Source organism: Eremothecium gossypii, chromosome VI, assembly GCF_000091025.4.
Source record: "Eremothecium gossypii ATCC 10895 chromosome VI, complete sequence".
Classification (NCBI taxonomy): Eukaryota; Fungi; Ascomycota; class Saccharomycetes; order Saccharomycetales; family Saccharomycetaceae; genus Eremothecium; species Eremothecium gossypii.
This window is the reverse complement of record NC_005787.5, coordinates 1,629,630-1,654,932: the sequence shown is the minus strand read 5'-3', so window position 1 is coordinate 1,654,932 and position 25,303 is coordinate 1,629,630. Positions and strand designations below refer to the sequence as shown.

Below are 25,303 nucleotides of genomic sequence, written 5' to 3'. Positions count from 1 at the left end.
TATGGGGGCAGGTACCGTGGCTAATGTACACAGATAACAGATGCCAGTTGGTGAAAAAGGGTTATATATATATATATACCTGTCCGCCCTTTCAATAAAAAATGCATCATCCAGCATCTGAATAAGCATCAATAACGAACATGGGGATATCCGCCATGGGAGAAAGCTATATCCAGCTGTGTTTTATATACTTAAATACTTATCCATGATGTGGCCGGCAAGTTCAGGGTTACCACTCTCGTTGTAGATTAGTACGAGATTATATGCAGCATGTTTCTTCAACATGACATCGTCATAATCATTCAAAACTTTATCGTAGTATTTTACAGCGTTGCTAAAGAGACCAAGCAGGTGGAACGACCTACCTATGTTGTAGTCGGCTTCTTGACGTTCTAGCTCCGTATATTTGGTGGAACGAATGCGGTGGTAGTTGTACAAACATCGAAAACCCTGTAGTATCTGGAAATGTCTCGTACCTGTAAGCCGCTGCATAGAGCGGTGAATATAGCAAAGTCCCATTAGGAAGTTGACCATTGGATCTTCTGATAGTTCGGGATCCATGCGACTCAAATATTGCAAGGCAGACATAAAACCTTTGCTAGAGTAAAGTAATGTGGCATAAATATAGTGCAGATAAGGCGAATTCTTCTTCGCTGGATTCGAGACAGCTTTGTTTGTAACAGACGCTTGGCCACTAACATGCTGGGAAAATCGAATGCTATCGAACGCTTTCAGCTGCCTGAGAAAGAACTTCTGCTGCACAGTGGAGCTTAAAATATCAAGAGACATTTGGCCACTTGAAAGACTGTACATGAAAACCTGCAATGGCTTTCTTCCAAATTGGAATTGATTTAATAACCCTCTTAGGTTTTCCACTAGCTCCTCCTCGTCATCTAGATGGAGAACTATGGCAAGCTTAACGAACTTCATCACCTTCACACGAGCCGGGTCTTGAACAAACACGTTGACCTGCTGGGCGGTCTCTATGATACTAAGCCCATCCTCTACACTCTGGTATTTCGTTATATTAAGCGCTAGCTCCATAAATAATTCAAACCATTTGTCATACGTTAAACCGCGTAGTTCAGTGGTTGAAGTTAAAATAACTCGTTCTTCCAGAAGAGGCAACCCATCCAATAGGTTATCACCCTCCGAAAGTTTTGATAAACGTTCTATCCTGTAGTCAATAACTTTGTTAAACTTGCGAGTTCTCTTAATGATTCCCACGAACTTCTTAGATCGACTCTTGACGAAGAAGTTTTTAACACTGGAGAAAATATCTATTAGGTCCGATGCCGTGTCAATCCATAGTGTCGTTTGGTTTTTATCATGCTGCTCCAAACCCTGCCTATAGATTTTTAACTTGCCATATTTGTCCAAAACACTCAATGTAATCTTCTTTTCTCGTTCCTTCTTTTCTCGTTCAATATCCTGAGGGGTACGCCTTCTTCTTATGTTTGATCTATTGATACCAATATCCTGAAGTAAGGGCTTGCCAGTACCCAACAAAGATTTCTGTCGTTCTTCTAACGGTTTTTGCTCCGTTTGATGGTTAGTCAGCTTATGAGCTTCAGCGGAGCTATCAGTTGCAGCAGCAGCCTGCTTCTTCCTAGCTTCCACAACCTCTAGCAAAATTCGATCAAAAGTATCATGTTCTCCCAAGTGATAATGAATCTCGGCCAGCGTCAGCTTGGTTTCTAGGTCCTCAGGCATTAATTCTACAAGCTTAGTAAAAATTTCTTTTGCATTCTCGTAGTCTTCAACTTCCCTGTAGCATTTGCTTAGCGGTTTGTAGAGATCAGGCGTTTGATATTCTGGAATCTCTAGCAGTGGTACAAAGAACTCTATTGCTTCCTGAAACTTGTCCATCTTGGTCAGGTTTACAGCAACTTCAAAATATAGATCCGCAATATCGGCAAAATTCTCACTGTAAAGAAATTGGAATTGGTTCATTGCCTCTATTATGTGCTTGTTATTGAGTCGCAGCAATCCTAGACGTACGCGAATGTCAATTGGAAGATTGTGGTCCTTTGACTTCTCATACGATGGTAATGACTGATAACGGGAATTTTTAAACCGCCGATCATCAAACTCAGAGTCATCCTGCACGTCATCCCAAAATGACTGCTGCTCTCGGTGCTGAATCCAGCGCGCGCATGTTTTGATCATTTTAATACCCTGATTTTCGCTCGATTGTTTCAAGAATAGCTCAGCCAAAATATTTAAGGCTGACCAGTCGAATAAAACACATCGATATTTCTTGTTAATTTTCTTCAAGTTGACATTGGGGTAGTACTGTGCCTCCTCATCGTCCTCGACCTCAACTTCGTCCGCATAATCATCCCCTTCATCATCGCTAGCTTCATCTTCCGACGACTCTACGACGTTCTCCGCGGCGGCTATTATTGCCTCTCTTCTGGCAACATTATTTTCAAAAACCTTCATATAGAGCATAATTGCGTCCTGAACGCGACCATACTCAACATATAAAACAGCCAGTTCACGTAAAATGTTGGAGTCGTACGGGCTATGTTTGTAAAGTCTTTGGAAACCTTCAAGCGATCTTCCCAGCTGACCCGTGTCCTTGTACAACATCGCCCTGCTGTATATACACTCCCACTCCTGAGGATTCATACTGATAGCCCTGGAGTAGCAATATACGGCTTGTCGTATGTGCTTCAACTCTGACGACAAAGTAGCTACCATCTTCCAGAACTCCCAGTCCGACGGATTAAGGTGAGCGGCCAAAAACCAGGAGTTACAACAATCATTGTAGCGTCCCTGTAGGTGATATATATCGCCCAGCGTCTTATATGCTGCAAAATTCTTTGCATCTTTCTTGATAACCTCATTATAAAGCTGCTCGGCAACCTGTATATCGTTACGCACAAACGCCTCGTTGGCTTCCGATAAAAGTTGTGCCACTTCCGGATCGATAGCGCGCTGCCGGAGCTTACTCAATCCCTGCCCTCGGCTCTGTTTCTTTGAACTCTTCTTCACTTTAAAGTTGTTCGCCTCGCGGATCGCATCCATGAAATCTTGCTGATCGTATTCGTTGTCCGACTCTCCATAGTCCGAAAACACTGCCATCAACTCTTCATCATCATTCGCACTATCGTACTGCTCATCCCCTGACAAGCCCTCGCCATATTCATAGCTTTCAGCCTCATCCTCGTTATACTCGTACGCGCCAGCCTTCGCGTTTCCGGGGTCAACATCGTTTTTCTCTTGGATCAACTCCCGCCACTGGTCCAAGTTCTCGTAAAACCTCTCCTCATCAATTTGGTCATTCTCTGACATTTTGGATAATTCAATCGCCTCTGGTAGCAGACTCGTTGGAAGCTGTGCATCCGCCGCTACATGTTTGGTGATGCATTATCGACACTTGAGTCGTGTAACTGGAAGACCCACGTGATACTACGTATATCATGATTTCGACGGTTAGGCATAGGCCATATAGTTAAGGCGTCTCCACATCATCCTATGCAAGGCCAGGAATACCTATCTCACTTTGATGAATGATTAAGACCGCTAGAAGTGGACATCATCCTAGTACCTCAGTTTTCTATTCTTCGTGCAAGATATTTCGGTATAAGATACGAAATACCCACTGCACATGCCGCAGTGCATAGCCGCCATCGTATATAATACCACTTCATAGGGAACTATCTTCAAGCGCATTTTAACTAGTCTCCTTTCCAATATTCAGGCTTTTGATGCCTGTCGAATTACGTATAGCACGCTAAGTATATTATTACCTGATAAGAGAACAAAGAAAACTCCTTCTACAATACCTCACAAAAGGAAACAGCCCGTGCATAGCGAAGATGTTTAGTGGATTTGGATCATTTGGCGGCGGATTCGTTCCTATGCCGCAGAAGTTTGAAGACTTCTTTAGATGCTATCCAATTGAAATGATGAATGATAGGATCAGAAAGGAAGATGCTAATTATGGTGGCAAGATCTTCCTCCCTCCGAGTGCGCTCAACAAGTTGTCAATGTTGAATATCAGGTACCCGATGCTCTTCAAATTGAGTAGCCAAGAGACTGGAAAGGTGACACATGGTGGGGTTTTGGAGTTTGTCGCAGAAGAGGGTAGGGCGTACCTTCCGGGATGGATGATGGCCACGTTGGGGGTGAACCCCGGCTCTTTATTGCGTATTTCGTCCACGGACGTGCCGCAGGGACAGTTTGTCAAGATAGAGCCACAGTCAGTTGATTTTCTAGATATATCTGACCCGAAAGCAGTGCTCGAGAACGTGTTGCGGAAGTTTAGTACCCTTACTGTGGACGACATAATAGAGATCAGCTACAACAAGCGCATTTACCGTATTCGAGTGCTAGAGGTCAAACCAGAATCTGAATGCAAATCCATCTGCGTGATAGAGACGGACTTGGTCACAGACTTTGCACCGCCCGTTGGTTACGTGGAGCCAGACTACCAGGCGGCCAACAATAACACACAACGCAAGAAAAAGAACACAGTTGATCCAGCATCAGTGAGCAATGGAACTATGTCTCGACGTATAAAATATGCTGATATCGTTAAGGAGGCTGAGCAGAGCGCTACTAGCTTTGCTGGGGAGGGACACAAGCTATCTGGGAAGGTAGTTTCCGCCAAGGACGATATAAGGGAAATAAAGATTTCGCTAGACGGAAAGCCAGCCCCACTCAATCTACCAGAGGGGCAGTTGTTTTTTGGTTTTCCAATGGTGTTACCAAAGGAAGAGTCGGAGGACCAGGAAGGTTCACAGCCAAACCCGCATTTCAAGACGCAGGGGCAGAGTCTACGTCAGAGCAATAAACGCAAGGGTAAAAAGGACCACGATGCCCAGAGATCAAAGGCCCCAAAAAGTCCTGAAATTATCCATATTGATTAACTTTGAATGAGCATGCCAACCACGTAGAGCTGGTTTGATGCATGACACGAAGGCTATATATTTTTCTCGCGAAATAAAGTCTATTGCTCCATGAGAAGTTAGTCTTTCTTCCTACTCAAGTATCTCCTCAACGCTATCGGTAATTCCTGTTCGTTGTAGAGATCCTCATCCTCATCTTCCAAATCACCTAGTGTCTTTGTGAGTTGAAGATCTAAGCGGTCATCATTTCCTGACATGAGCTTTGTTTCGGGTTCGACAGTATCTTTGGATGCAATTCTCGCAAGGTTCAGTTTGCTCGCCCCCCTGCGAGCGTGGGAGTGCATAGTTTTAGTTTTCGTTTGTGGAAGTTCCATTCCCATATCAGAATAAACCGTGAGATGATCACCTTCTACACCTGAATGATCTCTCCGCATAGGTACGTCTTCACGCACAGCAGAGTATCCCTTGACAAATGCATCAAACTGAGTGACAGCCTGGGCAGCCCAGTCACTATACAGTGGACGTGAAAGGAACCCATACTTGAATTCGTTTACACCCACTAAAAATATAGTTAGTTGTATCAATTCCTCGGTGTATTCGATGACTTCAGCGAATCCAGCGCCTGTAGCGTTCCAGCTCAGGTATCTTTCCCGTAACCCATCTATTTCAGACGGGGTTAACTTAGTCCTAGGTCTTTTAACTCTTAACAATATTCCCTCATCATCATTTTGTTCGAATCCATTATCATTACCGTCAGCTACTGCCGTGGATCTGGAAGAGAGGAAGTCGTATCCTCTTCTGTAGTTCATGTAGAGTGTGTCTCTTACCTTGTTAAGTAAGCGCTTCTGTGCTATTCGGGCACTGGGTAAGTACTGCGGAAGCGGCCGTTTATTGATCAGAGCTTCTTGTATAGACCTTAGTTGATTTCCTAGGGCGGCAGCAACATGTCTCCTATATGGGTAAACAGCGTGATTTAGTTCCTCTACTATGCCAAACCCATATTGCTTTCGTAAGAACTCAATATTATCCATGCGTTCAATAATTTGCCTCAGAACAAAGATCATCTGTGTGAAAACCTTCTCGATTTCTTTGTAGCTCCCTTTAAGTCTCGGTTCACGCCTTGCTATTGTTTTGTATGCACTTGCCCTGTTTATAGCTGATTTAGCATTTGACGATAAAAACGAGATACGGTCCAATGTAGCTTTGGAGATAGTAATTTTGTGAGGAGCGTCCAATTCCCCTGCATACAGTACCTCAATCTCAGCCAGACAACCGACTACAAATGCCAGCTCTTCATTAAGCTGGTCTCTAGCCGTAATCGGAAAAGCAGTTGATTGCACTAACAATGCAATCCCACCCCCATATCCAACTGCAAGAATTCTTTTCCACACGTTTTCTCCTATTGAACCACCTATAGAGGAAGGAATGATAGTGGCTAATAGCACAGCATATATGCTAATTATTTGAATAATAGCTGCTTTAATATGTGGGGAGCCAAGTAGGTAATAAAATCCCGGTGCAGTCCCAAATATAGTGATAAAGACCTCCAAATATGGGTTAGATTGGTTCATACCAGCTTGATATGATACATACGCCCAAAATGCACCAAGTATCACACCAACAGCCCTTAGTAGAAAGACAAAATACGTCGCCCCAACATTGGGTTCTAAGCATAGAATGCAAACAAAGCCGACCCAGGTACCACGAATTTTCATATACCACTCTCGAGTAGCCGGTATATACATTGGGAAACTGGCTAATGTCAGTGCAATGGTCACCTGAAATGCAAATCTGAAATTATTCCTGTAGTCCCTGAACGTGCAATTTATAGTGACAGTGATAATTCGCAGCCAACGACATAGGGCATCAGTAATGATATTCAATGTTTTTCCCTGCAGAGAAAGATGTCTGATGTTCTGTCGGTCGCTAGTGTTTGAATTTGAAGCAGTCGGAAGGCTTTCCCACTCAGGACTTCCATATGTCTCGTTACTCTGTTGTTTTCTGAGTACAAGGTCATCAATGTTCGGTCGAGCAGCTACTGTTTCACCATGAGTATCTGAACCGGGGTCCAAAGTTCCCCTCAACGCGTCATTTTCTGTCGTACTCTGATGACTCCTCTGAAACCAACGCTTGAAACTATCCATACTTTCCAGTGCAGGGCACCATAATGACTTCCCACGGAGCCACCCCTTTCTCTCTCGGTCCTTTCGCACTTTATGAATCTGTTCAACTTCATGCACAAGTGACATTAAAAGAGAAGTAGACTCCTTGAAGTTCATCAAAAACGATGATAGCAAGAACATCTCGTCACTCGGTGTTAGTAAATCGTGGTCGATATTGGCAAGTTCCTTACGGAATTCGGTGTCAAATGAAGACACAGCATCCTGTAGTTTCCTCAGCGTGCTTTGGAACTCATAATCCTTCGGCAAATCTGTCTTCTGACGATAGACGGGCACAACGTCATCCTGCTCCTTGAAAATGCTTGGAACCCTAACACGACTAAAATCAACATCGTAGGCATCTGCGAGTAGGATTTTAAGCATATAAAAGCATGTATTCAGTGTTTTGTGGAGCTCAAAGATAGGAAATTTCAGTCTTCGCAGAATGTGCAATAACTTCTCGGCGTCAGCATGGGATATTTCTTTCGACATCGCCTGCTCAACAGCGGAGTCGCTGTCCCGTTGAGCCTTGCCTAGTAATAGAAACTCCATCTGGCAAGCATTGGTGACTCCACTTAGGTACCGCTGTAGCGACTTTAGGGTCATAATGAGACCGTTTAATTGCGAGGGAGAAAGATAAGAATAAGAGATCTCATATGTGCACTCTTCTAGGACCAATGCGCAATTATTAATCTTAATCTCTATTTCATTTTTCAGTGTGAGCAGCCTGGCCAGTGTACATGGCTTCTTCCCGTACAATGAGTCCGAGAGCACCTCGTTATCGATAGAGATAAAGAAGTTAACTGCATTGTTCAAGAAATGGTGGATTTCGTTCATTGTATCGATTGCCGTATTTCCTAAATAGGTACTCCCAAATTCAGGATAAAGAACCAGGTTCCAGAATAGTGACATGGAGATCCCTAGGTAAAAAGGAATTGTGAAAGTCTTCGCAATCTGTGCGGCATCGATGCTTAAGGGCGACAGAAATGAGAAATGCACTACGATAAATAGCGGGAAAACCACGTGGAAGTAGTTATGGTTGACCACACGCATCCATCCATGAAAAAATAGCATGCATATTTCGAAGACAGCTAGCACCGCTAGGGCACTCTCGTACCGCTTGTAATTTTGGGTGTATTGCTCCATAGCTGTCCACGAGTGCCAAGTGTCACCAAGACACCTCTGCGCTGCAAAGCGGCCCAGTAATGCATAAAGTAGCCCCAACAGCAGACCAGTAATAACGTAAATCGTACTCTGAATAATTGAGCTCACCCTTCGACCGGGATGCACCATCACCGAAATTAACGGCAGCATGGACGGCTCGCTAGCGAGCCTCTGGCGGACAGCAGGGATCAAACAGAATATAAACGCGCACGTAGTATTGATCGTCGATTTTAAAACTCTTCGCATCAGGACGCGATCTTGTAGACCACATCGTTTTAAGTACGATCGTGTTTTCTTCAGAACCAGCTGTAAGGTGCCATACCGAGAGGACTTCATCTGGACCGTCCTTTTTGTTCCCCGGGAGTAGTAGTTCTCCGGCTATATTGACTAAAACTCAGGTGTTTTTAAGTGAAATTTAATGTACACAGTGTATATTGAGTTATGAAGGGTAGGGTAGGGTGGAGCGCGCTGTAGATGGATAATAACTGAAAAATAGGCTGAGCGATCAAACATTTCCCGAAAACCTTCTATTGACACCCGAACGGAAAAACTAACGATTACCTGTACAGAGGGTAACTTAAGTCTGCAAAATGTACGCTACCCCTCAGTGGATGGCTCCTGGTAATCGGCGGGATAACGTAATTCCGCCTCCTTGCCCTTAAGGTCAAACTCGCTCAAGCCGATAACAGCTCCGAATTTCAAAAAGCGGGCGTATTGGTAATCTTTGCGCTCCTCGAAAACGGAGACAAAATCGGGCCAATACTCCTCGTGGTTGTACTGGAAGTCCAATTTCCCCCCATAGGTTGCCTCCAATTGTTCGGCGTCTATGTAACTGGAGATTGGCTCGTCATATACCAGTTTTGACCTTGTGACCGGGTCGATGAATGGATGCATGAGTTTTAGAAAAGTCCAGCCGTACCATGGCATATCAAAGAAGAGCGCTTTGCCCAGGCGTTCAGGATAATGGTCCTGGATGATGCTGAGGATTTGCTTGGCAAGGGAGATTGGTGGCGACTTTGCGCCGATCACACCCGGCTCCTTGTAATGTCTAAAGTCTATGAGTAGCGCTAGTAGCTCGACGCCCTGGGGCATCATCGCAATGGCCGCTTCCATGAAGAATACCAGATGCTGGACTTGTGTGAAGGATGGCTCGGTGTTCTGGCGACCGTTTTTCATCATATAAACGGGCAGACGTTGGGGGTTGAACCCCAGCAACACCTGCTTCCCGGTGGTATTTTCCTTTTCCACAGTCTCCGGCTTTAGACTGTTTGGCGCATCGGGGTCGCCCGTAACGCCAAACTCCCGCCTCCACACAAGTGTCTTACGCAGACGCTCAATGGCAGCCTCCACATTCCAGCTAGTAGCCCGCAGATAGCGCAGGAGGCACTCCCGTGTTAGCCAAAACCGCTCGTATGCGGAGAGTGCAGCAGTCTGTTCCGCCGATTCTTGCTTTTTGCTGGACTTGAGCGGAAGGACCAACTTTTCATCCTGGAAGTACTTTAATACATGTGTATATTTCTCATGCTGCTCAGTGGACAGCTTTGGAATAGCCTCCGGGACCGGGTAGTTTGCTGGCGGCTCACGAATAACGCGCGACACCGGAATGAGGTCGACAGGCTTGGTAGCAGCCTGTTCGCTACGTTTGCTGAAAAGTCCCATGCTCCACTGTCAGCTCCGCAAGTGGTCTGCTATATCCGGGTGCAGAAAGGCGAGCATCCTAGCCTGCAAATGGTTTTTATATCAGCAAAAGATGAACGTTGCGACTTTTCGACAAACGTGTAATAACGTCTAAAACGATGACATATACTGATTATCGGCATCTATTGCCTCCGTTATTGTTTTATCGAGGCTTATATCGGTTTTAAAGTGAAAGTAGTCTGTGTGGACGCGCGGTTGAACCTGTAGAATGTGTTCGCTCAATGGAGGTTTGACGGCCCAATTGTTCAGCAAATCGAGCATGGTATCGACATCAGGCATCACGGCGTACAAAACGAGATCATTCTCTGTATCCACGTTCCTGGACGAAAAGTAGAGATCAACGATGTGCAGTTTGGCCCTCTGGAAGAGCTGTAGCATGCTGCTTTTGCTATTGGTGGTGCTATTCTGTCGCAGCAGCAGCCTTAGAGTGCACGTTTCAACGAGAGTTGAATCACGTGATATGGATGTGTTCGGCCGCCAGTCGCCATACGGGATGCGGAGATGACGCATTTTGCGTAGTAGCTGGCCGTAGCTCTGTATGTTCTGTATATCCTTGTCCATCGGTTCCTTCTGCCGCACCTGCAGCTGTTCGCGCTGGTGCAGCTCGCGCACGAGACGCCGCCGTTCTGGATCGCCAAACAATCGGCAGCTCAGCCATCGATTGTATGTTGCACGCAGACTGGAGTTTGAAAGAATATCGTACGCCTTCTGTACACTTACGAACTTGTCGTTCTGTTGGGTGTCGTCGCGACGTTTGTCTGGGTGGTAGCGCAACGCCAGGCGACGGAACTGAGCCCTTAACTGTGCAGCATCGACCGCCTCGAGCTCCTCGGGACTAGAGATACTCACCTCTAGCAAGGCGTACAGGTCCTTGCCCCCCCCTATAACATCCTTGAGCGCGTCCGCTGACATTTGCGTTCTCTGCTCTGCACTGTAGACGATAACGAACTAGGTTTTGCTCGGTATTTCGATATTCCAGGCACAGGCCGTACCAAGGACAAGAGTAAATAATTTATGGAAAGCTACTTTAGTACGTGCTACTAGCCCATTAGCCACATCAGGCCGCTCTGTAGCACCACACCGTAGAAAAACAGGAAGTAGTTGCATTTCTTGACGACGGATTTCTTGACGGTATTCACATCGTTAGCAGTGTCGTTGAACAGGTTGAACTTCACGGAGCGCAGCAGAAAGATTCCAAAAGCCATGAACAGATAGAACTTGCCCAATACCGTCGCCCAAACCGGCTGCCGAGGGAGAAGCATCGCGAAGATTAGCGGCACAAACTTGTACCCGACGTAGCATGCAAGTTCAACGAGCGACGTCGTCTTCGAATTGATAGGTACGAGCAAGTACAACCCTAACTTGAGGATCGCCAAGTCCAATACCAGATACGCCAGCGTTGAAGATAGCTTAAAGTACAGGTTCTCGGGGTCAAAGGAGCCATGCAGCCCCTGCTCCAGGTTCCAAGCTAAAATGTAGGTCACCAGGCCCATCAGAGGGACGTACATGTCGGGTGAGTTAATGTCGCTACGCGGCGGCTGAAAAGAGTTGTTCGTGTCCGGGATCCGCTGCCACTGCTTGTGGAGCATGGGCAGCAGCATCACCTTCAGCTTTTGGAACACATACGAGTTCGAGACCTGGAAGTAGTGCGAAAGGTCTCCTCCGCCGGTCGCCCGCTGCACTGTCTCCTGGAATTGGTTGAAGTTTTCGGACCCAATGAATTGGTTCAATGCACTTTGCCCAAATTGAAAGGCCATCGAAGCGCGTGGGTCCGCAAACCCTGCATATGCCGGTCCTTGAGGTGCAGTTTGCCCGTATTGCTGTTGGTAACGAGGATCCGCCGGTGTCTGTTGCATTTGTCTTTGCCCCTGTGGATATCGGGCTTGAGCAGCCTGGCTCTGCTCGTAGTATGGATTATATGTCATCTAATTCTACCGCGCTGAGTACAGATTCTGTCGTGAAGTCGTGACCATCTGAGTCCAGAACCACCTGCCTTATTCTTTGGTCGAAACCTCGGTGAAGTCACCACATACGTGTCAGATGGAATTAAGCCTACGAAGTCTACCATCTCCTTGGCCGGCATCAGGCACAGCTGGAAAAGCAAGGATGCATCCGTATTAGCTTCTCAACATGATGAGCAAAGGACGCCTGCACATATATACTAAATTAGTAGGTCACGTGACTTTACAGTGATGAGTTATCAATATAACTGGCAGTAGCATTACAATTTAGCCCGCCAGGATCTGTGCCATTGATGTAAAGCATCGGGCGTCGTTCCTCTGTCGTATCTGAAGTGCCTTTAGGTCATCGATTGTTGACGCCAAACCTGTAACTGTTTTAAAAAATAGACGCGTATAAAGAGTTTTCTCGTCTCATGATCACAGGTAAAGTCGAAAGTACGCTCAGAGAGGCGTTTGGCGGCCATGTCAAACAGGTTTAAGGGCTCCAGTACTGGTCATTATGTTCGCGCAGGGGCCGGCGGCCAGCCCAACACATACGGGCTTACTGCCCATCAACTGCTGCAGTCGAAGAAGGTCGACGATATTGACGCGATGATGGGCTTTGAAAGACATATCTCTCCACAAGATGGAGCAGGCGCTGGTAATTCTGAGCGTATAGGGTGGCTGTGCAATATGCATCCGACTGTTGTGGCGGACGAACTGAATGCAGGCGCATCGGGAGTGGGGGTTGCGGGCGTGGATTTCTATTTTCTAGACGAAGAAGGAGGCTCCTTCAAAAGCACAATCCTGTATGATCCCTACTTCTTGCTCAGCTGCCAGGACTCAAATCGGGTTCATGATGTCGAAGAATTCCTAAAAAAGTATCTAGAGGGCTGTTTAAAAACTGTTGAGGTGGTTCAGAAGGATGATCTGGCTATGGACAATCACCTGGTAGGGTTGAAACGCACGCTTCTAAAGCTGAATTTCGTAAATACGAACAACTTATTTGAGGCGCGCAAGCTGCTGAGGCCGATTCTTAAGGATAACGAGGAAAATCAACAGCAAAGGGATATATATTCGCTGAACGACACAACCAATAGGCGAGATGCAAAAATGCTGATAGACGATATCCGCGAATATGATGTCCCTTATCATGTTCGAGTTTGTATTGACAAAGAGATACGGGTCGGTAAGTGGTACAGGGTGACATCGGGCGGCTTAGTGGAATATACTGACAAAGTCGCATTTGCCGATCCTGTCGTGCTTGCATTTGATATTGAGACTACAAAAGCTCCACTGAAATTCCCGGACTCCGCAATTGATCAAATCATGATGATTTCGTACATGATTGACGGCGAAGGTTACCTGATTACTAACCGCGAAATTATCTCTGAAGATATTGAGGATTTTGAATATACACCTAAGCCCGAATATCAAGGGCTTTTTACTGTCTTCAACGAGGAAGACGAGCGCTCGTTATTAGAACGATTTTTTGAGCATATACGAGACGTGAGGCCAACTGTGATCTCTACCTTTAACGGTGACTTTTTTGACTGGCCGTTTGTGGAAGCACGCTCAAAAATACGAGGTCTGAGTATGTTCGATGAAATTGGCTTTGCCCCGGATTCAGAAGGCGAATATAAGTCCAGCTATTGTGCCCATATGGATTGTTACCGTTGGGTGAAACGTGATTCGTATCTTCCCCAAGGTTCTCAAGGTTTGAAGGCAGTTACGCAGGTGAAACTTGGCTATAACCCAATAGAACTTGACCCAGAATTGATGACGCCATATGCCTACGAGAAACCGCAGCACTTGTCTGAATACTCGGTTTCTGACGCCGTGGCCACATACTACCTGTACATGAAGTATGTCCACCCGTTCATTTTTTCCTTATGCACAGTTCTTCCGCTAAACCCAGATGAGGTATTAAGAAAAGGTACTGGAACTCTATGTGAAATGCTGCTCATGGTGCAAGCATATGATCATGGAATTTTACTCCCTAATAAGCATACTGAACCGATAGAGCGTTTTTATGATGGTCATTTACTGGAGTCAGAGACCTATGTGGGTGGACACGTCGAATCTCTCGAGGCGGGTGTCTTCAGGAGCGATATTGACTGTGACTTCACGATTGATTCAACGGCAATAGATGAATTACTGCAAGATTTACCACACGCACTGAAATTTTGCATTGAGGTGGAGAATAAGACTAAAGTAGAAGACGTACTTGACTTCGAAGATATCCTAAACACCATAACAGAACAGCTTCAAGAGTTGAAAATGAATAATAAGAGAAAAGAACTTCCGCTGATCTATCATGTTGATGTTGCATCTATGTATCCTAATATTATGACCACAAATAGGCTACAACCTGATAGTATGAAAACAGAGCGTGACTGTGCTAGCTGCGATTTCAACAGGCCTGGGAAAAAGTGTGATAGACGATTAAAATGGACATGGAGGGGCGAATTCCTCCCTGCAAAAATGGACGAGTATGCTATGGTTAAAAGAGCTCTAATGAACGAAGTGTTTCCTAACAAGTACAAAAACACTACTAAAAAACTACTAACATTCGATGAACTGAGCTATTCTGAGCAGGTTTCACATATAAAAAAGAGGCTCAGCGAATACTCTAGGAAGGTGTACCATAGAGTGAAGGTGACAGAGTCTGTCGTGCGTGAGTCTATCGTTTGTCAGCGGGAAAATCCTTTCTATGTTAATACTGTAAGATCTTTCCGTGATCGCCGGTACGAATTCAAAGGGCATGCGAAGACCTGGAAAAAGAAGCTTTCTCAAATCGATCCAGAGGATAAAGTTGCTCGTGATGAGGCAAGGAAGATGATTGTTTTGTATGACTCGCTTCAATTGGCGCATAAAGTTATCTTAAATTCATTTTACGGTTATGCCATGAGAAAAGGTTCACGGTGGTACTCAATAGAAATGGCAGGAATTACTTGCTCGACAGGTGCGACTATTATCCAAATGGCCCGTGCTCTGGTAGAAAGAATAGGAAGACCGTTGGAGTTAGATACTGACGGTATCTGGTGTATAATTCCAAGATCTTTCCCGGAGAACTTCGAATTCACATTGAAAAATGGCAAGAAGTTGTACCTGTCTTATCCGTGCTCAATGTTAAACTACAAAGTGCATCAAAGCTTTACCAATCATCAATACCAGGAGCTAGTGAACGATGCAAAGCACAAGTACAAGATCTCTAGTGATAATTCGATTTTTTTCGAAGTGGATGGCCCATATAAAGCTATGATCCTACCTACATCAAAAGAAGAAGGGAAGGGTATAAAAAAACGTTATGCTGTGTTTAATGAAGATGGCTCTTTGGCTGAGCTCAAAGGTTTTGAATTAAAGAGACGTGGAGAGTTGCAGTTGATTAAAAACTTTCAGCAGGATATATTTAAAGTTTTTCTGGAAGGTAGAACTTTGGAGGAATGTTACGGTGCAGTCGCAAAGGTTGCAAATAGATGGCTAGATATCCTTGATTCGAAAGGCAGTATGTTAGAAACAGAAGATTTGATTGACTTGATTTGTGAGAATAAGAGCATGTCCAAAAAATTGAAAGAATACGATGGACAAAAGTCCACTTCTATTACGACAGCCAGAAGATTGGGTGAATTCTTGGGTCAGGAAATGGTTAAAGATGCAGGCCTCCAATGTAAGTTTATTATTAGTTCTAAACCTGCAAATGCGCCTGTCACTGAGAGAGCTATTCCAGTCGCCATTTTTTCTGCTGATCATAATATTAAAAAGTTATTCCTGAGAAAGTGGTTATTAGACTCTTCATTGGATAACTTTGATCTTAGGGCTATATTAGATTGGAACTACTATAGAGAGCGTCTTGCATCTGTTATTCAAAAGATTATCACCATACCTGCCGCTTTACAGAATGTAAACAATCCAGTTCCTCGAGTAGATCATCCCGAATGGCTAAGGAAGAAAATTGCCACAAGTGAAAGCAAATTTAAACAGACATCTATTGGTAGGTTCTTTAAAAAATCGAATGGAATGCCGGAAATTGCTGATATTGAAGACAATGCTTTTTCAACCGAGAGCAGCAGTGGCGCTAAAGTAGCACGGGTGGTTACCAAGAAGAAACGCAAACGGGAAAATGAAACAAAGGATAACCAGCCTGTACTACCTTCTGTAATGCCAGCAATTGATGAAGATTATGTGGGATGGCTAAACTACCAAAAAATCAAATGGCAACTACAAGCAGAAGAAAGGCACCGGCGAAAACAACTTTTTGGTTCTAGCTCTACGCTCAATGATAGGTCTGCACTGGGAAATATTATTAAGAAGCATGCCGAATCCTATGCTAACTCCGATTGGGAAATATTACAGTACAAAAACTCTTCAGAACCTGGTGTAGTAGAGGTGCATGCTTTAATATCGGGAAAAGTACAGTCTCTAAAATTTCACATCCATAAGACGGTCTTTCTGAAGTTTAAGACAGACACTCTTCCCCCGGGTGGGATACCTAATTGTGTCATAGAGAAAAGTAATGCGATACTTCCGAATACTAAAGAAGACTCTTATAACACCTCCAGTTCTCTGTTTAGGGTAACATGTCCCGAAACAGTCTTTTTAGATGAGCAAAATAAGGTGTCGAGCGTTTTCAACAGCGGAAATATTCTCGGCATTTATGAAAGCACTATTCCTGCCAGTGAAAGAGCTATAATGGAACTTGGTAACGCCGTTAAGTTTAAGTCCAATGTTATGGGTGCCTTGAGTAAAGGACTACAGCATGGATTTCAGGCCAAGAATTTATTAAGCGTCACTTCCGAGAGATATTTGCAAAGGTTTGATCTGGAGGTGATATATTTGCTAAATTTAACGACCAACTTGGGCTATGAATTTTTTGTGCTTTTTAATGGATGGGGTGACCAAGCCAAAGTTTTTGTTCTGAAACCTTCTATTGCTGCTCAGGAGCTGTCTAGACATGCGCTTGAAGCTGCCTATGAGCAGCAATACTTGAAAAAGGTCAAAAACTTTGAAAAATTCAGGCATTACTTTATGCCTGCAGAAAGTGCCAAATTTGAGTTACATCATTTTACCGACAAGTCTGTCCTCTTGCGTTCCTTATCAAAAGTTGTATCCTCATGGAGTGAGTTGAAGGGTTCGCAATTGCTCCTGCTTCTACAATCACCAACCCCATCAAGGCTCTTAAAATCCATCCGTATCTTAAACCAGTTACCAGTAGTTCAGCTTTCGACCTGCGAACTAGCTTTTCCAACTTTGAACTGGCAGGATCAATTGATAAAGAAAACAGTCAGTCACATTCTTCAACTAGGTTCTTGGCTCTCGAACTTGACGATTTTATCGAACTACACAAGAATCCCAATTTGCAATCTGAATTTGACGAATCTAGGATATGTTATTGATATTATGTATGCGCGGAGACTAAAATTAGAAAACATTGTGCTGTGGTGGAACCAGAAGCAGCCTTTGCCTGATCGGGGAGGCATTCAGAACGAGTATAATCCACATACTCTTTCTCTGGCAACCGATTTAACCTCGCCCGTTATTAATAATCCTGAATTCTACGATTCTGCTGTTCTGGAGATTGAGGTAAACAATTTACTTGTCAATACTATCTTAACCTCGACCTTAATTAACGAAGCAGAGGGAGGTGATGTGGCCGGACCAGAGTCAGGCGGTCGTGAAGGCGGCGGTTTTGTCGAAGATGCCTTTTCTACAGCTTCAGTCAACATTCTCCGGTCCCTACTAAAGGATTTGTGGGATGATGCCCTGCAAAATAATTCTACTGCAGATTCACTAGTTCACTCATTTATTGGTTGGGTTCAATCAGTGGATTCAAAGTTGTTTGACTACACTTTGAGGTATTATGTCAACATGCTGACGAAGAAAGCTTTGTTTCAATTGATTAATGAATTTCGGTTTATGGGATCTCAGGTTGTATTCCTCGACAGAAACAAGATACTTTTGAAAACTAGCAAAAATACTATCGATAACTCTTATGCCTATGGGCAATATCTGATAAAAGCTATCCGTACAAGACCGTTGTTCAGTTACTTAGACCTGAAGATAGTGCGCTATTGGGATATACTGCTCTGGATGGATCAGTACAATCATGGAGGATGTGCATGTTTGAAAATAGAAGAGAAAGAAAGGCAAGATATACAGGCATATTCCTCCTGGCATATTAAGAACTTCCTTGCGCCTATCTATCAACAAGAGTTTGATGACTGGTTGGTAATCATACTTGATAGTATGATTAAATGTAAACAACAATTTTATGAACTTTCTGGCACCCAGCGGCTGACACAGCTTCCCAACCGCTCACAGGCAGCAGATGAAGATGATGAAAACAGTGTATTCGCTGGCTTCACTAAAAGATTTTATCAACCATTTATTAATAGGATATCCAAACTGTACAAAACTCAACAGGAGTATATCCTTGATCCAAATTTCAGAGCTGACTATATCATACCAGATTTGCCTGGTCGAAATCCAAAGATGAAGGCTGGTAATCCACTTTTGGAGCTAGTTAAATCGCTTTGCCATGTGTTGTTACTATGCAAGGAACGGACGTTGGAAGTTAGGGCTCTGAGAAAAGAGGCTCTTGAGGTATTTGAGATCAGGGAGTTTGATAGTTCTGCGTCCTTCGAGAACCCTGCCTCTTCCCTTATAATTAACAACTTCATGTGTGAAAACTGCGCTTACTTCAGTGACCTTGATATCTGCATGTCTGACTTAAGGTCTATGTTCAAGTGTTCGAAATGCTACCGGACTTTGCGGAAGCCTTTTATTGAAGAGAATCTAATACAGAAGTTACAGATACAAACCATAGCCTACATTTCGCAGGATTTACGCTGTGCTAAGTGTCGCAAAATAAAGTCCGATACCATGAGTGCATATTGTACATGCTCTGGTAAGTGGGTTCAGACTATATCCAAAGACACTTATTTAAAGAACGTCCAATTGTTTTACCATGTTGCAGAATACTTTGGTTTTTCGCTACTATTGTCAGCAATTAAAGGCGGCATCTAATCATGTAGTAATCTTATTTTGACCCCCTTGAATTTATTAATCTTGGCACCATATATGGTTCCTAATATGTGTAGTTTGCTTATTCAGAAATAGTAAGACCAAGAGGATAGTTCCTGTATAATAGTTAAAAGTCACGAGACAGTTTGTTTTTTTTACCTATTTGTGCAGTCATGAAAAGACAGATGCAGCTCATCTAAAGCAATACTTTAGTCCCAAATTGCAGTGATCGTCATTTATAATGCAGTTGCAATCGCAGGCTATCCTACATAGAGATGCCCAACTAAAATTTCTAGACTGTTTTATCCATGATGATCCGGCCCTCTCACCTTCCAACCTAATTGTGCATGGCCCTAGGAGTTCTGGCAAGACAAGCGCACTCAAGCACTATTTCAGCACACATACGGAGCTACTACATTGCTGGATAAATGCTATAGAGATGGTCACTGGTAAACCCTTTGCACAGCATATAGCAGTCAAGGTTTCTAGACAACTACGAGAGAGCTTTCCACTACAGCCTCGAACTGAGCACGATCCGTTGAGTGCAGAGGATTTCTCTCTTTTGGTAAAGTTCCTTTACAACCTGTTTTCTGAATATGAAGCATTGGAGAAAAGACACTGTGTGTATGTGATCCTCGATAACTTCGATCAAATTGACGAGCTCGATGTTGAGCTCTTGCCGAAGTTTTTGAAAATAGATGAGCTTTTGCCGAAATTCCTAAAGCTGGAAATCCGTTTCATCCCAGTCATACAGGCAACATCATTTTTGCACCATTACTCTACTTATAATATTCCAACTGTTGTATTTCCGAGGTATAACCTTCATGAGACTAGGGATGTTGTGCATTACGTGAAAGATGTAGAACTTAGTACCTCTACGCAACTGGTATCGAAGATAGAGAGTTATGAGACAGAAGAAGTCGGTAGGTTATGTGCGGGTATTAGCAAGGCTTATATTGATTTGATAATAGAATCATTCCATTCGTATAGCGGGAATGATCCTGTACTTCTTATGGAACTAGTGGATGCTAAATGGCTCCAGTATGTCACTGCTATCGATGAAACGAACTATAAAGATACACCAGCTCTCTACCGGAGTAATTTAGACCTGTTCAGACGAACAGGAGATACTTTTCTGGAACAAGACGACGAAGAAGATGTAGCTAACTTGGCGAGCATAAAATCCAATTCGGGGCCAGCATCTTCCGCAGCACAAAATAAGACAACGGCTTATGGTCTCTGTACGATGTCAAAATACCTTTTGATTGCAGCCTATTTGACTTCTTACTTGAATCCTAGGTTTGATAGCAAGGTGTTTTCCAAGAAGAGTCACCTTAGAGCTGGTCGCTCAGCTTATGGTAGACGTAACAAAATGGATACAAACCCCCGTTACCTTCAGCCCTCATTATTTTCTCTGGAAAGAATGCTAGCTATCTTCCAGTCAATATATCCCGTTACTGTTACCAATGAGATACATTCAGACTGTATACAGAATGAACAGCACATGAGAGCTAATGTCGAAGTTTATGAAAACCTAGCGGAATTGAATTCTTTAAAGTTAATAACTTCTGCGATTAACAAGAGTGTTGATTACCTACATGAGAAAATTAAGTGGAAAGTGAATGTACCATGGGAAATTATTATAGAAGTTGCCGATACAATTGATTTCGACATCGCTGAATATTTCAGCGATATACATGAATGATGTATAAACTTACATAGGCAGGGTAATGCAGCACAAGGTAGAACTTTTCTGCATTCAAAGGATGAGGGGAATAGTATCAGTTAAAAATAGGTAGTCAGAACCATAGGATAATTATGTCAGAGGATGAGATCCATCATAAAGCTGTCAGGGGGCTGCGGGAGCTGTCTGATCAGTCAAGCGCGAAAGTGAATCTTTCAGAAGATGAGGGGTTTAAAAGAACTAACTCAAGCTCTACGGGTCGAACCAAACGAAGACGTGTTAGTGATGATGTCTCGGAGTCGGATGCAGATACAAACTTTGTTCCAGGGAAGCAATTTAACTTAGAAGACGATAGTGATGACTCCATACATGGAATGAGATTTGACGTTAAGAAATTTGAGGATGATATTCTAGGCGATGATGACGCAGTTTTCGTGTCAGACAGCGATCACTACAGTGTGGAACGCGAAGCGTTTAATCTTGAAGAAGAAAGACGCACTGGTGTTTTCGACCATAACGGGAATTATCTGGAAGTCGAAAAGGATGAAGAAGAGCAGGAGGATCAGTGGCTCGATGACTATAAAGATCCAGAGGTGCACAAGAAAACACAATTAGCACAGGAGAAACGAGCAAACCAACAAGGTCTACATGCGAGTACAAAATCTTATGCATATACATTGGAAGATATTGTTTGCAGGTTAGTCTATTTTATGCCAATTGATAAAGATGTGCTAAATGCGCTTGCGATATTGAACAAGCAACGTAAGAAATTACGGAAGGAGAAGGAGAAAGCCGCCCAAAAAGGTCTGGACGAGGAATCCAAAACAATTGGTAGGCACTTGAAGTACATAAGTCACGGGATCGATAGAATAACAACCCTAGTCAGCGCTCTTCAACAAAAAGGGATCCAAAACGGGTACCAATTAGATAGACCAGCGATTGAGAAACTGATTGAGGAAGAGGGCATAATGAGCAATCAGTCTGATAGTTACCAGGCGAAAATATGGGCTTTCAAGTGGCTAAATGACACTAAAACGGATACCGAATACTTTACCAGTTATGAAATGCAGTATTGGAAGGAGAATTATTTTGAAGGAAAAGTAATAGTAAAATATAAAGAAGATCCTGATGAAGACTCGAATTGGGTTCATGTAGACTGTCTTACCTTTATGTAGCTCACGATGTACTACCACATCTGTGTTTGGTCCTGGAATGTCACCTTCGTCTCCTCACTATCATTCGTGGTGAATCCTCTCAGCTCACCCGCAATAATTTTATTAATAGTTGTGAATTGGTCAAAAGATAGGTCCTCTGCGAGTAACCCCCGCTTCTTCAAATGTTTCTGGGTTGTAAGCAACAGAAGTCTGAACTTGTTTCGTACGCGAGTAATGGCCTGTTCGTATTCAGTCGCGCTACTGTTGCTATTGTCCAAGGGAATTCTGGTTATCATATTTATCAGCTCATTTATAGTGACCTCCACTGGCGTATCATGAAGAACTAACTTTAGATAGTCACAGATACCCTTCATATGGCCTAGAGATGAATATCTTTGAAACCCTACCTGGAGGCCATACTGCTTACCTTCAACTAGGTTATTTTGCAAATTCTCCCTGCGGCCCTCATCGTAACCTTCCTTGTAATATTGCTCTTCGAGGCTTAGAAGGCTATCAAGATCCATATAGTACTATTAGCTTCTAATTAGCTACCTTTGAGATGAGAAGCGATGAGTATTTGTAATGACATTTCAATATACGGTACTGTATTACCCGGATTTTGTAAAAGCGTGCAGATTCGTCTAATGGCAATAACATATAATGATATACATTTTGCCTTATTTAGATAGATGAATATTTAAGTACTTCAGGGCAACTGTTTTGCATTCTGAAGCAGCTTATAACTAATTACCATATATTGCGGCAATGGATAAACTACAACACCTTGCCACTCTTGATCTCCTTTCCTGTCTTCTTGATTTTCTCGTGAATCACATCGTAAGGCAAGGTGGTGTAAACATCTACGGTTTGTGCATCGAGCGAAATATTAGTTTTAGATACTTCAGGTGCAAGCTTTTTCAATACCCTGTCAATTGCGTTGGAGCATCCGGAGCAGGCCATAGCCACTTCAAACTGGTAGTGCTTTTCTGAGGACATTTATATTAACTGCGGGTGGTTATCCACTATACTGTTCATTGCATAAATAGTTTGTGAGTGTCCATGTTAAATAGCTTGCTGAGTCTCGCAGTATGAGACAGAGACAATTATTAATCTTCACGTGACCTAAACGATGTTTTTAAAAGATTTGGAACGGAATTATTTGAGCACGCTTCCCACAATAATGGTGAAGTATAGCGGCTATAAGTCTTATTTTCTACCAATGCGTATTTCAATTCGTTATATTTACATTTTCAAGTTAAAGTGTAACATTAGATTGAACAATAAACTATAGTTTATACACCTATTAACTAAACATATGAATCTATTCTTCTGACTCTTGTCTTATGGTTCTTACTTCATATATGCAATCACGGCGCATATGTGTATCGGCAAATAACAGCAGTATCCATTGTATAATTTCCTCCGTTGAAAATAGGAAAAAGTCGCCATTGTAGAACATGTCCATTATATCCTTGAGGTGAGCTTTTAGGATCAATGCTATAATCGCCAGTTTGGTTCTCGCATGCTTGTAGTCATTGTTATCCTGCAGAGCCGAAAACTTGGTTCCGTTGTAGATCATATGAATCAATTCGGACAGATTTTCTGAGTTCTTCTCGGATATAATATTCCATTGCAGTATCTCATTGACAAGGCAATCATTATAGAGGAACTTCAAGAAGTTTAGTAAGACACTCTGATCAGATAATCTCTCGAAAGCAGGTTGTACTTCATCGTGTATAAATGGTAAAAGCGAGTTACGTGTGACATCCCAATTCGGAGAAAGCTCATTAGCTTTTAAGTTGTTTAGTTGTTCTTGCAGCATGTTGAATACCGCCTTCCGCATTGTAGCAATATTATTTTCTGTGAAGCGGGCCGTCAGTTCACTTAATTGATACAAAGTTTGCTCATCACATTGAGATATAATATACTTCATGTCTCTAACAAGCAACCACCAATCATTATATTTGCTCATACACATGGCAAAAAAGGCAGTTTGGAGGAGGTTAAACTTATAGGCATATTCCGCGGATACAAAATCTTTGTTTAGGTTTTCTGCACCCTTTTCAAAGCTTTCCAAAACCTTCTGAAACCCATCCGGGATTTTAGTTATTTGTATGACGTCTTGTGTTATACTTTCCAGATCCAGGACGTCATCATCCCAAACATCATCCCAGCCGTCTGCATTATTTTGGTCTTCTTCTACTAGCACGCCTTTGTCCTTGGAGTCACTCAGTCTATGTTCTTCACTATTGATTTCTGTATCAAATTCCGCATTCCATCCTTCATCGTCGTTTTCATTCCACTCCCATTCATTTGTTGACATGCTCTTACTCTCTCTTTTTTGGGACTTTACAGTTGAATTTGCAGCCTTGTCTGTTTCAGTGCTTGCGGGCTGCTTCACTTCAATCAGCTGACTCCAGTTGTCCGTTGAAAACAGTTCTCTTAGTTTGAGTAGGTGTAAGTGCACATGCTGCTCAAACATAAGCGTTGCAAAAGTCTCAGGGTCATTGAGTAACTTGTCCAGGGCATTTCCATTGTAGGTCCAGCTGCTGCCCTTCCTGGAACTAAGTTTGACCAAAGTATCATTAAAGTGCGCCAAGTCCTTCTTTTGGTTTGCCTCTTTAGAAAGCAACTCCTTAGAATGCTGTTTCAAAAGCTTAGTCGCCTCTGTTACAATTGCACCTCCCAACGTCATCAATATTTGATTCGAGGCGACAGGTGAAAGCACATTAAGTAGGTAATCGGCTAGCACAACATAGCTTTCTACTTTTGCTGCAGGCGTCTCGCATCCTTGATCGACATGCAAACGAGTGCCCGAGCAGGAAATTCGCAGCGAGTCACTGAATAAAAACCCCTTGAGATTCTCTTTGACCTGAGATAGTTTAATATAGTTGTTATATGTGCTGTTAACACATTGTTTTACATCATCCCGTACATCAGGCATAGAGATGTTTTTAAAAAACCAGGAGCGTTCATCTATATCTCCATCCTTCAGAAAACAAGAATTAAACATGTCAACCAATGTGTCGTAGTCAAAGTTGTGTTCTCGCGCATCATCAAGCTTCTCACTAACCTGCTGCTGGAAGCTGAACCCGTCATCGTGGATATGCCACACTTCTTCTAATAAGCCTTGTAGCTTCCTCACAAAAACTGCGTGAAGGCCGCTCAAATACGTGTTGAAAGCTTGTTCAAAGCGCACACCATGCGCTGAAACATCTGCAGACTTCGCCTTTTGCACGCACTGTCGAAGTGTCTCGAACGCAGCAGTAAATTCCGCACATTGGATTTCAGAATTATACTTTATTAGAAGGTCTGCAACTATCTTTAGCCGCAGGTGTTGTTGCAGCGTCTTCGTCACCTCCACATCCCGCTGCTTCAGTTCTTGGAGTGCCAGGTGGTTAGGCTTCTTTTCCGAGCTATCTAACCAAAGGCTAGGGTCATCCTCAATTGCAGCAAGTACCTGCATAGGATTACCCAACAGCTCATGTAGCCTATCAGCCGTGCCGTCGCCACTTGACTTTGTTTCGACAGGGACCATACTAGCACTACTCTTGTGATTCGTAGGATAAGGAGAGTGTACTTGCATGCTTGTCCCCTCTTGATGTGGCATTACGTTTTTTGT

General features: G+C 43.4%; 12 protein-coding genes across 12 annotated transcripts; 4 read left to right on the top strand and 8 right to left on the bottom strand.

Annotated features, from left to right (window-relative positions):
• Positions 1-183: 183 nt before the first annotated feature.
• On the bottom strand, positions 184-3,300 carry TFC4 (transcription factor TFIIIC subunit TFC4; the record flags this gene model as incomplete). Its single annotated transcript, NM_212347.2, has 1 exon — positions 184-3,300. One exon carries the CDS (start codon positions 3,298-3,300, stop codon positions 184-186), a length of 3,117 nt encoding a protein of 1,038 aa, NP_986211.2.
• Positions 3,301-3,827: 527 nt separating this feature from the next.
• On the top strand, positions 3,828-4,880 carry UFD1 (polyubiquitin-binding protein UFD1; the record flags this gene model as incomplete). Its single annotated transcript, NM_212346.1, has 1 exon — positions 3,828-4,880. One exon carries the CDS (start codon positions 3,828-3,830, stop codon positions 4,878-4,880), a length of 1,053 nt encoding a protein of 350 aa, NP_986210.1.
• Positions 4,881-4,978: 98 nt separating this feature from the next.
• Positions 4,979-8,518, bottom strand: AGOS_AFR661W (uncharacterized protein; the record flags this gene model as incomplete). The annotated part of the gene is made up of 1 exon (NM_212345.1): positions 4,979-8,518. One exon carries the CDS (start codon positions 8,516-8,518, stop codon positions 4,979-4,981), a length of 3,540 nt encoding a protein of 1,179 aa, NP_986209.1.
• A 261-nt stretch (positions 8,519-8,779) lies between these two features.
• Positions 8,780-9,841, bottom strand: PDR17 (phosphatidylinositol transporter; the record flags this gene model as incomplete). Its single annotated transcript, NM_212344.1, has 1 exon — positions 8,780-9,841. One exon carries the CDS (start codon positions 9,839-9,841, stop codon positions 8,780-8,782), a length of 1,062 nt encoding a protein of 353 aa, NP_986208.1.
• A 129-nt stretch (positions 9,842-9,970) lies between these two features.
• CWC23 (U2-type spliceosomal complex subunit CWC23) lies at positions 9,971-10,792 on the bottom strand (the record flags this gene model as incomplete). The annotated part of the gene is made up of 1 exon (NM_212343.1): positions 9,971-10,792. The coding sequence occupies one exon, from the start codon at positions 10,790-10,792 to the stop codon at positions 9,971-9,973; it is 822 nt and encodes a 273-aa protein (NP_986207.1).
• Positions 10,793-10,920: 128 nt separating this feature from the next.
• Positions 10,921-11,805, bottom strand: YIF1 (protein transporter YIF1; the record flags this gene model as incomplete). Its single annotated transcript, NM_212342.1, has 1 exon — positions 10,921-11,805. The coding sequence occupies one exon, from the start codon at positions 11,803-11,805 to the stop codon at positions 10,921-10,923; it is 885 nt and encodes a 294-aa protein (NP_986206.1).
• Positions 11,806-12,303: 498 nt separating this feature from the next.
• On the top strand, positions 12,304-18,846 carry POL2 (DNA polymerase epsilon catalytic subunit; the record flags this gene model as incomplete). Its single annotated transcript, NM_212341.2, has 1 exon — positions 12,304-18,846. The coding sequence occupies one exon, from the start codon at positions 12,304-12,306 to the stop codon at positions 18,844-18,846; it is 6,543 nt and encodes a 2,180-aa protein (NP_986205.2).
• Positions 18,847-19,084: 238 nt separating this feature from the next.
• Positions 19,085-20,548, top strand: ORC5 (origin recognition complex subunit 5; the record flags this gene model as incomplete). Its single annotated transcript, NM_212340.1, has 1 exon — positions 19,085-20,548. The coding sequence occupies one exon, from the start codon at positions 19,085-19,087 to the stop codon at positions 20,546-20,548; it is 1,464 nt and encodes a 487-aa protein (NP_986204.1).
• A 113-nt stretch (positions 20,549-20,661) lies between these two features.
• On the top strand, positions 20,662-21,702 carry LIN1 (U5 snRNP complex subunit LIN1; the record flags this gene model as incomplete). Its single annotated transcript, NM_212339.2, has 1 exon — positions 20,662-21,702. The coding sequence occupies one exon, from the start codon at positions 20,662-20,664 to the stop codon at positions 21,700-21,702; it is 1,041 nt and encodes a 346-aa protein (NP_986203.2).
• An 11-nt stretch (positions 21,703-21,713) lies between these two features.
• Positions 21,714-22,205, bottom strand: LTO1 (ribosome biosynthesis protein LTO1; the record flags this gene model as incomplete). Its single annotated transcript, NM_212338.1, has 1 exon — positions 21,714-22,205. One exon carries the CDS (start codon positions 22,203-22,205, stop codon positions 21,714-21,716), a length of 492 nt encoding a protein of 163 aa, NP_986202.1.
• Positions 22,206-22,455: 250 nt separating this feature from the next.
• Positions 22,456-22,677, bottom strand: ATX1 (copper metallochaperone ATX1; the record flags this gene model as incomplete). Its single annotated transcript, NM_212337.1, has 1 exon — positions 22,456-22,677. The coding sequence occupies one exon, from the start codon at positions 22,675-22,677 to the stop codon at positions 22,456-22,458; it is 222 nt and encodes a 73-aa protein (NP_986201.1).
• Positions 22,678-23,002: 325 nt separating this feature from the next.
• DSL1 (Dsl1p) lies at positions 23,003-25,291 on the bottom strand (the record flags this gene model as incomplete). The annotated part of the gene is made up of 1 exon (NM_212336.1): positions 23,003-25,291. One exon carries the CDS (start codon positions 25,289-25,291, stop codon positions 23,003-23,005), a length of 2,289 nt encoding a protein of 762 aa, NP_986200.1.
• Positions 25,292-25,303: the final 12 nt, after the last annotated feature.